The 17238-nt window shown below is 30.2% G+C and overlaps 1 protein-coding gene across 1 annotated transcript; it reads left to right on the top strand.

Annotated features, from left to right (window-relative positions):
* Nucleotides 1-1372: 1372 nt before the first annotated feature.
* On the top strand, nt 1373-2569 carry LOC129001680 (uncharacterized). Its single transcript, XM_054429070.1, has 3 exons — nt 1373-1424; nt 1629-1709; nt 2199-2569. The coding sequence occupies exons 2-3, from the start codon at nt 1635-1637 to the stop codon at nt 2541-2543; spliced, it is 420 nt and encodes a 139-aa protein (XP_054285045.1). The 5' UTR covers nt 1373-1424; nt 1629-1634; the 3' UTR covers nt 2544-2569.
* Nucleotides 2570-17238: the final 14669 nt, after the last annotated feature.

Below are 17238 nucleotides of genomic sequence, written 5' to 3'. Positions count from 1 at the left end.
AAAGGTGACTGAAATATCACGATTTTTAGTTTTACGACTAGGCAAACCTGCCTAGCTTTGCCTTATTCTACCCCATGTTACAACTAAAAATTTTGATATTTCGTATCACGGTATAACCAAATATGTTTACGAAATTGTGTTTTTATTTTATCATCCTACGATTATATTGAATAACTAATTTTATCAGATAAAACAATTACCTCCACTTTATTAGGATAGGATCAAAAGTCCCATCTTAAAACTGGATAAATGTTTAATTAGTTGGTGGAAAAGCTCAAGCCGTAATAACCAGCTTCTACAAGTTTTAACGAGACCAGTTACGGTTACTTATACTATCCTATCTTCTTCTTTTAAACATTTATAACATATTTTATAGTAAATCGTTATTTGGTTAAATTATTTATATCTAATTGAAAATTTCCCGTCTAATGTTGTATTTGAAAAATGATTGAGCATTTATTGCCTATAACGAAAATAAATGCAAATTTACCCATCAATTTTATAATCAATTTCATTTTCGATTAAGTTCCATGGGTAAAGTCACTTTTTTTATTTAAGTTAACCTATTTATTTTTAAAGTGATGTATTTTGGAGAGAGGAAGGGCCCATTGGGTAAGCCTACATTAAGATGGTATGACCAGTCAACGGAGATGTGATCCAATACAGAGGAGAAATCCGGATGGAGGATAGAGAAAAGTGGAGGAAGCCAATCTACGAGGCAAAAAAAACTACTGAGATTTGTGACACCCCATCAGTAAGTAAATAAGATTTATTTTTAAAATACAACCAATTGTTTTTAGATTCTAAAAACTAAAATCTACAATAGCAACTTTTTGACACACCAAGATCCAGAGTTAAAATGTTTCCTATCATATTTAATCAATGTGATAGTGTCATGTCAATCTAGGGTTAGCCTTGACAAAGTGTAAAAACGTTGTGGGTAAGAGACTAGTGTCCTAGAATGTGGAACATGGAACGTGAAAATCAATGTTATATGACATTTCGATTATTTATATGCATTTTTGTTAACATTATATTTTCACAAAACTTAATTTCAATATTTTGAAATTTGAATATTTTTGACAAAACGAATTTGATTTAAAATTACAGATAACAATAACGCACTTATTAATTAATTAATTTGATAAATTAACCAAATTAATGGTATTTATTTTTTATATTTATTTAAGTGTCACTAGTCAATGCAATGAATGAGATGCTTTATTATTAGAACGCTATTATAATATCTGTTAAAACATCTATAATTAATTAAGAACAATGATTAGGTTAGGATACCAACAAAAATAGTAATGAGCTATTGTTCATTGTAATTTATTTCTTTGACTTTACACATTGCTACGGTAATTAATAGTCGGGTATAAAAAGAAAAACTGTTGTTTCATTATCAGTTTCAACCTCAATTGGTAAGTAGGACAACTAAGACTTTTGATTATATGCATTTTTAGTTTGCGTTATTAGATTTTAGTAAAGGTGTTTGTTGAATTATTGTATTTTTAGATTGTAGGCTTCCTATACTAGTTAGTTTGAAATCCAAAAATATTTACAATCAGCCTGCACACCTAGTGATAAATACACGTTAAATTGAAGACTGTCGCTTTGATTTTCAGGTAAAAATGAACAAGTACCTATTCGCTTCTGCTTTCATCCTACTTCTCACTGTCAGTAGTTCAACACAACAACTACGAAGTGTAAGTATTTGTATAGAGCCATTTAATTTAATGATTTAATATTACTTATCCTGATATTACCAACTTGTATTTCAGTTAACATCCAATCAAATTATGCAATCTTAACTACAAAAACAATTCCGTTACAGTTATCAAGCAACGAAACTATCATTAATGTCACACAATTCTTGTAAATCATTAACAACCATCACGCGTCCAACATTACTGTTGAAATTCAATCATTGACTATTACAATTGAAAAATTGTGTATATTACATCCTTTAAAAGAACCAAATAAATAAATAAAAAACCCTAATTTATTGGCAAATGAATCTTGCTTGGAAACTGATTTTTAATTCTCCAGTTTAAACTAAAACTCAAGTTTAGAGTCATAATGGTTTACTAATATTATACAGGTAGTTAGTGTGTATACGTTGTTTATTAAAATAATATACTCGTAAGTAAGTGGCAGTTATTATTAGATAATTAACTACTATTTTCAACTTTTAGGGAGATCATGACAAGATAAAAATAGCTATCGAGAGAGGCTTACTCAACCAATTGAACAATTTGGCGCGAGATGGAGTGAAACTTTCCAAAAACGAGGCCGAGGGCAAGTTTACTCAAATTTTGGTGATAGAGACTCTTAAAAATGCTCAACTGTTCAGCGACGTCGAGTCTAAGGAAATTTGGAGGATTATAAACGAGTCTGTAAAATCCCGAGAAGTGTTGAAAGCGGCCAGAGCTGTTCTAGATGAAGATGACCTCATAGCACCTAGAGTATTTGGAGCTGCTGTGATGGGAGGCACCCAGTTGGCGACCGACTTTGTGAAAATGATGCTGACAAGATACTAAATTAACAATAAAGACTTGGAAACGTATGTGCCTCTTTGTATGTGACCATTCCACATAAGAGAAGAGAGATTGAAATAATGTTACCACTCTGTTAATTTTTGTATGCGTTAAAGAGGTTAGTCAATGATATGATCGCAGACAAAATTTAGTCTTACCCTAATTATATTCCTAACAACGAATGATATTTAAGCATTGGCGAGTTAAGATAAATACGAACTATAAATTACCTTACAACATTTTTCAAACAGCTACATCAGAATTCTAACAGCACGTTGAGAAAAGTGCAGCGGACTGCAGCAAAATAAAAAATTTTAAAAAGTTTAAAAGATACATAATGATGGTAAACAAGACAGATTATTATGACTGCTGAGCAAAACAAAATTTTGGAAGTAAAAAATGAGCTAGCACATGGCATTTACTGTGGATAGGTCCCCAATCCCTTAGAGCCACCAATATTTTTGGGTTGTTTTCTTTATATGTTGAGCTGAATGTGGGTTCTAAACTACTAAGAAGACATTTAAAATGTGATAACGACTATTCCATGTTATAGATACTTTTATCTTACTAATCTTGGTGAAAACCTCCTTAATAACCCCTCACACATGACATCTACTCATTAAAAATGTACTTAAACAATGTTTAATTACTTTATTTAAAACACGTGTTTTGTCATAGCTAACACAAGTAGACTTATTATCCATTTATACATTTTGAAGGGCGTTTTTCGTGTCTAGTTTATGTTGGTGACACTGATCACTAGTGTCGACGAAATGTAGCTTTTATTATTTTAGGGCTAATTTAATGATTTATGCTTTACTCATTGGTTATATAACTAGAGGATGAATTATTGTGTATGATTACATCTTTGTATTTTGCTAAACGAGGTTTAAAGTAACTGAAATAACAAGAAACAAATTGTAAACAAAAACACGACCTTTACAGTGCACTGGGTAGAATTAACAATAAATTTATCGTCAGCTGATCCAAAACTACGAGAAATTTACCAATGGAGTATGTTTTATCTATACTTGTGTTTAATAATGTTCCATAACTTTACTTAACACGTTACTATTATTAAATAGATTATTTTAACGTGTCTTGTGTTTAAAACTACACAACGTTTCTAGAGGTTGATAAACTCCTCCCGTTATCAAGTAAAAAATACTAATGCTACAATCTAAATTAGCCCTCAAAAGGTGGTCATTCACAAAAACTGCTTACTGAAAAACAACTATTTACAAAACTTTTCACTTGATAAAAGGAGGGGTTTATCCACTCCCAGAAACGTTGTGTAGTTGTAGACACGTTGGAAAAGTGAAATTTAATAACAGTGAGGAATTCAAAACCAACTCATTATGATTTTTTTTCTGTATTAAACAACTGATATAAAAAATTCAATGATAAACTGACACTTTAGTATTTAAGATAAAAAGTCTCATCTTGGAACTTGTAAAATTAGTTTGTGGAAACTCAAAGGGTAATGGCCAACTTGTACAAGTCTTAACGAAGCCAGTTAGGGTAACTTACACTTTCAGATCCTTTTTCTTTTAAACTTTAAATTGTATATTATAGTTGTTTATATATTATTTATATTCTGATGAAAATGTTTCTCATTATTACATAAATGTCAATAAATGTTCTTAGTAAAAGTAATTTACGAAAGAGAGAAGAATACTCCATAATTTCATATCATGTTACCTATATCTTTAGAAGATATTGACATGAAAATTTACAAATTAAAATGAATATTTACCTATTTGAAAATGTAATTAGATATAATAGTTATCTTAATATATGATCACACCTCACATTTTCAGAAGGGATATAAGTAATTTTATCACATTCAAAATTAAAAATATACTTAAAAGATATCAATAATATATTTAAAATATTTTTAAAATCATCATTTTGTTTTTACTTTTTATCTTGTGTGGTTTAAGGTGTTCAATAAATAGTAAAAATTCAAAAATTTTCATAGACACTCTAGTCAGGGAATTTAAAATTTGTAAAAACAACTTGAATTGTGTTTGAACTAGCCTAACTTAACAATAAGCATAAGGAAATGTGTGATTTAAAATTCGTGTTATAACCGGATTAAAATCAACAATTGAACTCATTTACCAAGGAAGGATAGATGTTAAGATGGACTGTTATTTTTCTTCATATATTTTACTTCCGCGTTCCTCTCAACAGTTATTTTTCTTCAAACCTTCCTCAATGGCCTTCCTTGTGTCTAGGGGTGTGAGCCGTCCCTTACCACGTCTCCTTTTGGGCGAGCTTCCAGAAATTATTTCGCCTGGGTGCGAGTGTAGGGTCAAGGGTCTTTTTAATGCCAATTGAACCTTAAACTTTTATGTGGAGGAACTAGTTTGTTATTGACGGATATTTATTAATAGTCTTAGTTTGTTAGTAGTATATCTTTATAGTTTAGGATACATGATACTTTAGCATAATCCGATATTTTACCAAAATAGGAAGAGAGAGCTATAAAAAAGTTATACTTATAAGCTACATGCATAACCATCCTCTTGATATGATTAAAAAAACCTCCCTATATTCTTCAAGATAGCATTTTTATTTGGTTCTTTCTGATTTTTCTTAGAATAGTTGGGGCAAAATAATAAAAATGGCTGTGACCCGATGAATAAAATTTGCAATTCTTTTCAGACAGTAGTTGCATGGTCTGACACCCTCAACTACTACATTTTCATGACTCTGCGTTTCTTTCTAGTTCAAATTTTAACTTTTGTCCATAAAAAACATACATAAGAAATGTATAACTAATTGTCTTCCTTGGTGATCATCACTAATCTGAGAAGATAGGGATTGTTTCAAATACATGTAGTACACACATATTTAATCATAAATATTTTCCAAAAAAATTAACGAACTACAATACACCTTTTTGCAGGTCTTTTTCTTAATAATAAGACAAATAGGTCTAGTCTTTTATAAAAATAATCCCAAGATACAAATCATTTACGAGCCGTTAAGCTGATAAACGGCCCAGTTTATCACCAGTCTTGGAGCAAATAGCTCGACTTCTTGTCTGGGATTGAACTATTGCCATTCTTATACCTTCAGGTATACGTAATGCGTTATAAAACTGTAACTAAAAAAACTCCACGAAAGTAATATAAATTATTACGCTTAATATGACACAAACCAATTCTAAACACAGATTTAAGGACGAGCTAATTTCTAAATTTTACCTTTTATAATTAAAACTCAAAATAAATATATAGCACTTCTATACAGACCGATATACAAGCCTGCTGTATAATATTATGATTGTTTTTACATTATAATGAAAACGATGTGCACTGAACATCATTTTTCAGTCAGAAAGAATCTAAACCAACTAACACAGCATTTAAAAATACATCTACAAATTTTCATTGTTTTTATGATATTCTAGGTTTTACCCTGCAACGAAGAACAAATAAACACACTAAAAAGCTACACATAATAAATTATGCCATGTCATAAATTAAAGGTTATGTGCACATCAGATCATGACACATCCACATGTATAATATTACTCCTTTGTTAGTTTAAGCTTAAAGCTAACGATCACTTCAACAACTTTTAACGAGGTAGTTAGCACTTACTGGAAACTTTGTTAAGTCATTAAGTGAGAGAAAAATCTATGAGTATGACAGATCTTAGACGATTCCACTCTCCTCTACTTAGCATTGCAACATTATGGAACATTAACTTCATGATATAGGCGTATATTTTATAATTTTATTTTATTTTGGGGAGATGCAAAACAACATTTTTCAACTGTCCTATAAGAAGATGAAATTCTTTAAATAATTAACCCTTAAACTTCGATTGTGATTAGGAAGAGGAAATACTTAGCTTTAAAGTAATATAATTGATTTGTACCTTATTTCCTTTGTAATTTAAAGGTGTGACTTTGAAGGTTTTACAAACACAATGTCTAGTTTATTTTTGGTGCACTGTGTAAAATTTTTTAATTTAACTTTATGTACAAAATTCCCTTTAAAACAACATTTCTGATTTTTATTCTATACCGTTGTTAAGACAGCTGAAAAATTAATGCTTGTTGCCTCAATTGTTGTTTATTTACGAAAATGTTTCTCGTCAAAAACGTTTTTATCATGAAATTAAATTTAAATTAGAATAAAAGATTATTTATAAATACAATGTAAGTAATCAATATGGAAATGAGTATAGTTCAAGTTAAGTATATTTAACTTATGTTCGTAAAAATTGTGATTGGGACTAATTTATACATCAGACAACATGTAAGTATGTTATATGTTAATTGTCAGACTATTCCATAGCCAAACAATTTTTTCCAACACTCATTGCTTTAATGCTTTATTATTCTTATATTTTTACATTTCATTTTTAATTAAAAGCCTCATTCAATATACCTGACAGAATAAACCAAAAACTACATAAAAATGCGTTAATACACGTGTAAAATATGTTAATTGTTTTATTGACTAAAAATAATAAATATGTTTTTTTTTAAATATGTTATAGCTTTGATGCGGATTTATTTTAAATATCCAAACGTATCAAATATTTTTTTCAGAGCTTAAAATTTATATTTCATAAATCTATAGATAGGCCTATACAGGTTGTCTAAAAAGGGTGAGGAAATAAATCATGTAGTATTTTCTTGGGTAAAAAATAAAAAATAATAATAATATTTTTTTTAAATCGCTTTGTTAATCAGATGTTATTTTGTATTTTTTTTCACAACAATTTTTATCTTCGGATTCTTTGAATTTACATTAATGCAACTTGGTATGTATGTTAAGGTAACCCATGTTGGAAAATAAAGTCACCTTGATCCAATTTAAAATTTGGAATTGGCTCTAGGTAAATATTGTTTATGGGTCCTTTCTATTTTAACATATATTTCAGGTTTCATAAAGATCTATTGAAACAACCAAAAATAATTATACAAAAAATAGTAAGTGGCAAATATCTGGTTAATAAAGTGATTTTGGAAAATTTATATTATTTATTTTGACCAAAAAAATCACTAAGTAAATAAAAACCCCACCTTTTTTAACACCCTGTATAAGCTATTATAAATTTTTAAACATTTCACTATCCACTCTCGTTAAAATTAATGTTATTCAACTACTAGTTAAACAGCGAATAAAATCTTTATTTGTTGCATGGTCAAAGTATACAACACAAGGATTACCATGAAATCAGCTTTTCTAAAGTGTAGCGTAAGGATTAAATGATTAAACATGCAGCACACGCCTTGAGGATTATCATGGAAATCCGTACACATTCTGTTATATTAAACGTTATATATAATAAGATTTCCTCAAATATAATATTTTATTTTATTTGGTTTGATGTGGAGATATCAAATTAATTAGAATATGAAATTAATTTACTAGATATGAATTAAATTATAATATTTCCGTAAATAATGAAGGTTATTAAAACACAAGTAAATTTCCATTTTTAATTTCCAAACCTTAACCTTCCATAACCTTAACTACGATATATTATGTTTTTAGATCAAACACTAGCTTCACCATAGATTTGAATTTTTATTTAATGTGTTAAATTGATGGTTTAGTATAAACACAATTGTATTATACCTAGAAGAAGGAAATATTCCTAATATTTGAAAATTTACAATACACAAATAAAATTAAACTAATAAATAAATCACATATATGATAAAATAATAAAGTAATATCGAAAACGTAAGGTATGACAGGACGATATTGTTTGGCTATGAAATCACATATATGGTTTTCTTTTCCCTCAATAAAAAAGTTACATTTACTTTAGCGTACTTTAACCTTTAACTTATCTATACATTCTCACTCATAAAACAGTTAAAGAACTGCAAAGAAAATTTTTAATCTCACAGTAAGCTAGATATTCAAATTACAATCAATATGGCCGTTTGATGAAACCAACAAAATTAACATTGCTCTTATGGCGATCATATCCAAGATGGCCGTTAGCTTCCCTGTTCAAAATTCAACAGCTTAAAACTACAAAGAACACTTCTAGTGTCACTGTATAATATATATATGTATTTAAATTATAATCACTTGGGTGTGTGGACAAATATTTTTTGACGATAATTTAGCAGCTGTTTGAAGTTATCCAAGATGGCCGCTAGCCTCCAAGGACTCTTAATTGAGGAATTTATTTGTGTTATTTTCCAAGATGGCTGAAACAATATTTTTTACTTATAGACATACTCTTTTAAGTTTTTATTTGTAAAATAGGTTAAGAAAATCACTGAGTTTATTATGGTTTGAACCTCTATAGTTCTGGGCTCTTCGAAATGTAAATTATAATTAACAATTTTGTTGACATTTGATAAATACTTTGTTTTTCCATTCTTAGCTGGCAAAGTAAAAAACTATATATATCCCAGCATTTACTTTCTTTCTTAACAAAATCCACATAAGTGACACCACAATATAAATATAATATTACCTGACCACATTATTATACGAGACAGAGTAAGGAGCCTAAATACAAAAAACACTTGTGCATTTCGTTTATTGTATTTTGTTTATTGGTAAAAAGGTAACCTACATAATTTAAATACGTAAATTAAATGGTTTCAGTACATAATCAATATCAGTTATACAACACTAAGACTAAACACATATTTGTTTATGGTATACAGTATATACAATGTTCATTCGAAATAATTTTTAAGTGTTTAGGTTCCGAGAATGATCGATTGCCGTTTCTCAAATAAACAACAAGAAAATAGACGTGTCGTATAGGTTTACAACAACTAAAAATATATAAAACAACTTTTCAATGGTACTAGTAATGGTATCCGAATAATTCATTCACATGTCAATTTCCACGTTAAAGTTCGAGCTTCACAAGGGTAATTTCGATAGTTCAATTGTTTTCCTCATAAGACTTTTTGTCCAACCTATGTTTATCGATGTCAAAGTTCATTGAAATTATTTTTCAACCCTCAATCTGTTATATGTTCAACGCGTACGATAGTTAGTTACCAACACCCTTAATTCTTTGAAAGCCATTTGTTAAAGAAAATAAAAAAATTGTATAATATTATAAAAATAAAGATCCATTAAGAGCTAAAACAAACAATGAATTGTCGTAGGTAAAGTTATTGGATGAGGTAAATTGAAATGCAAATACACTTAAAAGGGCTAAAGCCAAGTGTCAAGAGCAACATTACTTACTTGAAGTGATATTTGAATCTACATACTTGCATAAATATGACAGTTTGCATAAATGTAAATTTATGCAAACTGTTTGATATTTTACATTTTCAAGCTTTAAAATGCTAAGACTAAGAAAAATATTACACTCCCGACCTGAAAAAGTGTATAATTTTTTTTACACATTTTGTACGAAACAGGTTTTACTAAAAAAATACACTTTCCTTGTAGCAGCAAACCTAGGTACTCGTTGAACCTAATGTTATTTAAATTAATTTGAAAATCAATTCAGACAAATGGAAATTCTCTTAGTCAACAGTTTACCGCGGCGGGGTATTTAAATTTAATCAGCAACAAATTATTGTTATTGATGGAATTCTAGTGTGTAATAAAATATATTAATTTCAAAGTACGAATTATAATTTATTTATTTAATTAAAGTTAAAAAAGATCTATGAACTTTCTTTTAAATTCCATTTGCTAAAACATCAGACCATCTCTCTCAAAACATTTTTATTATTCCAGGTGGTATTAAATGTTAAGTAAAATATTTGAATATCCAAACAAACATAAATATTAAGGTCCGCTTTCTTTTGTACTTAGGCATTTAGGAGAAAAAATAACATGACAGCTCCATTTCACCATCTCAATTAGTTTCCGCCAGCCTTTGTATGCCTAATGGAATTTTCTAGTAAAAGTTCTTGCCCCTGAAAACTGATTTGTGTCAAAAGAACTTTTATATAAATTAGTTAAATTTAAAAATGAAGGTGTATATTTAAGTTTACCTAATTTTTACGTTTTAAATTTAATACCATGACACTGAGCATTTCTCGGTTGTGTTCATGTTTTCCGATTATTCTATTCTAAACATGTTTGAGACAAAACAAAGTAGTTTAAAAACTATTTGTAATATTCATGTCAATTTTATAACAATGAAATCGTTGTTAAAATAAACGTTAGGCCCCCAAAGTAAAAATGTTTAACCACTTAAATTGTAATAGCCTTATGACCAAGCTGCACAGGAGAGTAAAAGCTAAGTAAGTTTGAATTGCTACTGAAACCAGATTTAGTTTTGATGTACTAAAACACGTTTTGTGCACTTTTTAGAAAAAGGAAAGTTTGGAGGATTTTTTACAACATCATAAACTTTAAATATCACTGAAGTGGCAAACCATTTGCCAACGATAAATGGCCAGTTTTAAAGAATTAAGAAATGACAACATCTAGCTTGGGTGAGACTCAAATACAAATATGAAAACCTAATCATAAATCACAAAGTTAAAGGTTAAATGGATAAGAATGTTAACGTTACATATGATTTCTAGCATGCGTGTGATTTCTATCATGATTTAGTTTTCAAACCATACAATAAGTGAATTACGGTAAGATTTGACAATTTATAAAGTATTAAGAAAAAAATATTTTAGGAAGAAATTAATATTAAATGTATATTAAAAGGATTCATTCATGCTTGGAAAGAACATCATGACGAACAAGAACATCATCCGCCAGCACCTTTCTCGTGTGTTCGTAACTTGGCCAAGTTTGTAAATTCGTTCGTTTAAATGTTGTTTTTGTGTATTTCATGTATAATAGACATTACTGTATATATCTTGACAAACTCATCCACGGGTATAAGCACTTTTTACTTAACGTTCTGACTGACAACCTAAAGATTTTCCCCATTGGCATTAAACAGCTGTTGTTGAAGCTAACTACAATTTTAGATCCAATGATAACACATTTAGTTTATTGAGGATATCTCGAGCAAAACCATTCGATCCTAGTAGAATACTTAAGATAATGTGCAACTATTTCCATCACTACCACTTAAGATGATCAACTCGCAAAGTAAAACAGAACTCACTTTATAGTTTATGTAATAAGAGCTAACGTCAATTTCCTAGAAACTATAAAGAGGTACTTACAAATTCAAACTTACCCAAGATATTTAACTTCTCAAGATTCAGAGCATTTACTTAGATAGAACTGTACTTAGTTGAACCTTTTAATGTTTTAGCGAATTTCTCATGTATAAAATTAGGTATATCGTAGGTCTCATTGCAATACCTGGATCCAGGACCGGTTTAATTTGTTTATGTCCGTTACCATGATAACTCAATCAAGAATCCTATGATTTTTATTAGATTTGGTACACACGTACGTTTATCGAGCGAATTGGAGAACCAGCCTGGTTTGACCATGCGAAAGGCGTCCTGTAATCCAGTTACTTGAAGGTCTCGAATTGTGGATATTTATAGGCATGATCTGTGGATGAGATACTCCCTGGTGTGGATTAACGTCGCTCTACGACTTTCCACAGCACTATCCTGATAATTAGACCAATTTTACAAGGCAAAATAAGGTTCAGATTCCACTATAAACTGTAGGTCCCTTAGTTGTCATTGTTTGTATGGGCTATTAATTAACAGCTGTGGAACATGTTGGCCTTAGTCACTAACAAGAATACAAGATCGCACCACTCATCCTACACTCATCTCCATTCATACTTGGCTTCATACATACATTTTCCATTTCAGATTAAGGTATTAAAGTAAAGCATTTAGTGTTATAGGGTAAAAGATAGTTTTTCTTATTTAAAACTTTAAATTTCTCAAATTTTTGAAAAAAAAACACTTTGAAGAGCTTAAATAACAAATAATTTTGTATCTTCTAGGATTTTTGTACGGTTGTTGGTTACGGCAGAAACTCAAAAAAATTTTAAATTTTAAATTCTCAAGTTATTCTTATAGAAAATATGTCACCTCTTGTGGTTTTCTTCTCTACGGTTATATTTTGATCAAACCTGGAACATGTATTTATTTTATACTAAGTCATTAGTATTAGTATTTAACTACACACCTTCTAACACTTATTACCCTTCCTGTAGCAGTTAATCTAATGTTATTTAAATATAATTAGGTGAAAGTCAAATCAGGCAACTGTTTATTTGCTTAGTCTGTTGGTTTTCTGAGTTGGGGGTATTTCGCTCTTTATTTAAGACTTTTATGTACAATATTTTAAGCCTTATTAAAGGTGGTAAGGTTGTATATTAACTTTGTCTGCTCAAACGTAAAACACTATCGATTCACAATATTTAATTAACCTTATCAACAAATGAATCTTCAGTTATGACTGTCATTAATACCCGCTCTGCTAGAAATTGAAAATTTTGTTCAAGGTTATTGTCTTTGGTGTTGATTTACGATCAGAAAAAACAATGTTTCTTATTCAAAATGAAAGTTTAATTAAAAGAATAAGTAGGTCGTCGACTAGCACAACAATCAAAACAGCTGTTTCAATTGTAAACCAAACTGTTTGAGCTACTGGATGCAGGGGTATTAATATAAAATATTTAATTGGTCTTATAATAGTTTTACAGATAGTTAAAACCCAACCATTGTTTTATAAAACACCTGTATATGAAATCGGAATTAATGATAACATTATGAAACGACCAGATATACATATGTTCCACAAATACGAACCACTTATCTAAATCAACATAATTTATTTTTCGAGTTTTTGATCGAATGGCTAAACTATTTACATTCGTAATGATCAAAATTCGTTATCTCGGTAGTTTAGTATACACGTTAAGTGTGGGTTTTTATTATATGTTGTTAGTAGACGCAACCTGTAAATAATTGTTCAATGCCATTAAATAATTCCACAAATGGACAAAGTCATTATTAAAACTATGTAATTTTATTTACAGCATGAATATTTTCTAACTATTTTATGAAAATATTGTACAGTTCCTCACAAACAATAATTTATTTACTCATTATAATATAATGCACCACACACCAAAAGATATTATAAGTAATATACATAAATATTTGTCTACATTCGTTATAAAAAATAGGCCTACAGATAGTGTAACTCAATTGCTTGTGCATATTCATACAAGTGTGTTAATTTAAATGACAGTTTATTAAGCAAAGTTACTCTTGACACCAGTAAAGTGACAGTAACCTCTTCGCTTATATTTGCATTGCACTTCACGCTATTCAACGCATATACCACCAACGGTAATTCAATATTTCTTTTTGTTCTAATTGGATTTATATTTTGGCAACGGCAACCATTCTTCCTTGGGCCCTTTGTAATTTGCAATAATACCTTAATTTAAGAGCTAAAATATACAAAGTAGGGGTGTTTAGACGTAAAGATTTATGCATGAAATTATTATAAACCTCTAATATTTATTTTATCCACCATTATAATCTTAAAAAAAAAACTGGCTGCTCAAGTCTTATCATTAAGCGTCCCGGATAATAATGTGGTTAAAAGAAGATTATAAGATTGGGGTAAGTAGTTTGAGTTGCTTTTGTTACAATGTTGCTAAAGTTAGCAAGGACGTACGTATATACTCTTTTGTCAGCTAAGAATGGAAAAATCAATGTATTTATGCTTAAACAACAATATATATATACCTTGTTGAAGTTGATTTTTCCCCTTACATTTTTCCTCTTCCGGGCATCGCACAATTCTTTTTAATCAAACTGCGTCTGAAGGACTTCTATTTATACATAATCTGAAGGTAATGGAATTAGATTATTAATATTTTATTTAAATGGATTTTTGCCAATACATATTGATACATTTAATATTTTGCTGGCTGAACAATTTCTACTCTTATTCAAAATGTCTCAATTTTTAATCAAACCTTATAATATGATTTGCCATGAATAAAATCATGTCTATATTAATTTTAATATTCTTTATATTATTTAAAAACAAACCAAACCGGCTAAAATGTAACACCTTTTATTGTACTAGGATGTATAATTCAACTGACTTATATAAAGTATCAACAAATTAAGAGTTTTTAAATAACAATAAATTGAAACTGTTTAGCATGCGATTGTGTTTTCAATGTTAAGGAATCCATAGAAATAAACATAAGAAGGAGGATTATTATTTTACAAATAATTCCTTTTTTTAAGGACTATAATGGCTAAAACAGCTTGACGTAAAATATGACAGAAAGTCAAGGATTACCAGGATAATCTTCAAGGCTCTTCATGTTTGAACATAATATATTCCTTGTATTACACTTAGGAAGAGCTTATTCTTAGTAAACATTTTGCTAGATAGTTAGATTATACATGTAAAAATACAGTTTGTTATTTTAAACCCTTTTTTAGTTGTATTACTGGTCTTAAACTATATAATATATAAATATATATCAAATACATGGTTTAAACGTTTGCAAAGTATTTTATATATATTAAATATTTAATATTAACATTATGGTAAACGTAAATCAGTAACATCGTTATGATTTTTAACTGTATTGATAGTGTTCTTAAATTGGTATCAAGGTATATTACTATGTAATCTCGTTTATAAGCTATTGAGGAATGAAGAAAAAGGATTAAAATACAGGAATAAAACTGTTGAAAATCATATTTATGAAACTCTTGGATTTTATTAACATTTCCAATACAATAAATGCGTTAGATTATTGATTTAAAATCGAGAGGTAATTCTGTTATCCCACAACTATTCTTCTATAATTTCAGTAGGATACACTTACTCCTACACCAGATTCCAACAGTTAATAACCGAAAGTTTTTCATCAAAGGGTCTCCCTTAACCCTTTGACATATATGACAACCAATGTAAATGTTCTAAAGAGATCTTAAAAAGGTAAATTTAACTTTTTCGAAAAAAAATATTTTAGGAAATTTAACTGTTCCAGACTATCAAATAAAAAATAATATTGAACAAAATCCCGAACTTCATTAAATATGTAAATAACTTCTTCTGAAAGCTGTTATACATATACTGATAATTTTACTACAAAACAACGGTTAAAATTATTTAAATGTGCTTAAATTTAATAATTATTTACATTATTTAAAACACTGCAAGGTCAGATTCGTAAAAAAAATATACAATTAGGTCAATCGGGGAAATAGAAGCTAGACATTCTGTTTACAAAAAATTCGAACGTCTTGTAAACCATGCACATCTATTTTTTTTTGCAGTAAAAGTCTTATGTTGATTATAATGTAACGTCTCGTATCACACTGTATAGTTAAATAAATATTATGATGTTTTAAAATCACTCTGTAATTTTACAGTACCCTCAGTGCATAAGATGTGTAATATCTACAATCTGTAATATTCAAACATATTTCTCACGCGTAATAGTCTTACAAAGTTTCCAGTAAGTCCTAAGTACCTCGTTAAAAGTTTGGACATGATCATTAGCTTTGAGCTTAAACCAACAAAACTGTAATGTAAGCTCTATAGTATATAGATGGCCATGTGATAGTTTTGTATACGTATTACTTCAAGCTTAACACATGTTATAACTTACGGCTGAATGGGTTTTAATGCTCTAGATTTCCTTTGCTATAGGTTGAAAACATAAAAGGTTTTGTCAAAGATAGTTACTGTATTTTTTATGATATAGTTAATGTCAAATATATATATTTTTTTGTTTAAACGAAACTGTAATCAACAAAATGTAATCATTTAGTTTATTTTTTACTCATATGTACAACAAAACACCTAAACTCTGTATTTTAGGCTCTGTATTTTAGATTTTGAGGCTTAGAGAGACCTTTGTGAAAAGGGGAAGTTTATCATAATAATGCGGAGTGTGCAATGATTATTTTTTGCGCAATCCTCTTCAGCCTGGTTGAATAATTAACTGATAATGGTTGTGTAACAGTTATTTTTTTTTTTTTTTTTTTAAGGGAGAGGAGGGAAAATGCTTTTACGCACACAGGTAGCCAGCCTGTAGTGTGAGACTCCTGAATCTATCGCAGACTACTCACTAAAAAACCCCCTCTACTCTGTTGGACACAGACCTGGAATTGTTTGTCACATTACTTCAAGTCAGGCCAACATGTTACCTAAGCCCTCAGGGCTCTCACCGTTTATGGCATTTGGATACTTTAAGACCTACACCGCATCCCGGTCAAGGTCGAGCTTCTTGGCGCGGAGAATACCCTGGATGTAATGTGACACACAGGTCCAATTGTCCTCACCCTCCGTCATCATCGGTATGACCGTGTCCACCGACAGCAGTCCTACTAACTGTTGAGCCTCCAGGCGGGGCCTTTCCCAACGCTGGCAGTGGAAAAATGTATGTTCCACGTCATCGGGAATGCCTGGGCAGTATGTGCAATCGGGTGACACGGCTTTGCCCATCCTGAACAGGTACGACCGGAAAAAGCCGTGACCCGTCAGAAATTGGGTGAGGTAGAAGTCCACCTCTCCGCACCGCCGATTAACCCAAGGTTGGACTTGCTTTATCAGTCGCCTGGTCCAGCGTCCCCGAGTCTCCTGTTCCCAGCTCTCTTGCCACAGCTGGTAGGTGCGGGTGCGTTCCTCTGTTCGTGCCTGGTCCTCCCCACGGCGCTGATAAATTGCTTTTCTCTCCGCCGCCAAAAGTTTGACGGGGATGACTCCAGCAACCACCAGGACGGCGGGTTCGGACACTGTTCGGTAGGCGGATGCAACTCTTAGTGCTGCCTGACGCTGCACTCGGGCAA

The sequence above is a fragment of the Macrosteles quadrilineatus genome, unplaced genomic scaffold (assembly GCF_028750875.1).
Source record: "Macrosteles quadrilineatus isolate MER2022 unplaced genomic scaffold, UCM_ALF_1.0 Scaffold_8__2_contigs__length_117827958, whole genome shotgun sequence".
Lineage (NCBI taxonomy): Eukaryota > Metazoa > Arthropoda > Insecta > Hemiptera > Cicadellidae > Macrosteles > Macrosteles quadrilineatus.
Note: the sequence above shows the minus strand (reverse complement) of the source record. Positions and strands in the feature narration are given on the sequence as shown.

Coding starts and splice junctions, on each gene's coding strand:
- LOC129001680 (XM_054429070.1), top strand. CDS start 1,635: ATGAACAAGTACCTATTCGCTTCTGCTTTCATCCTACTTCTCACTGTC. Junction 1,710..2,198: donor CAACACAACAACTACGAAGT/GTAAGTATTTGT, acceptor TTCAACTTTTAG/GGAGATCATGACAAGATAAA.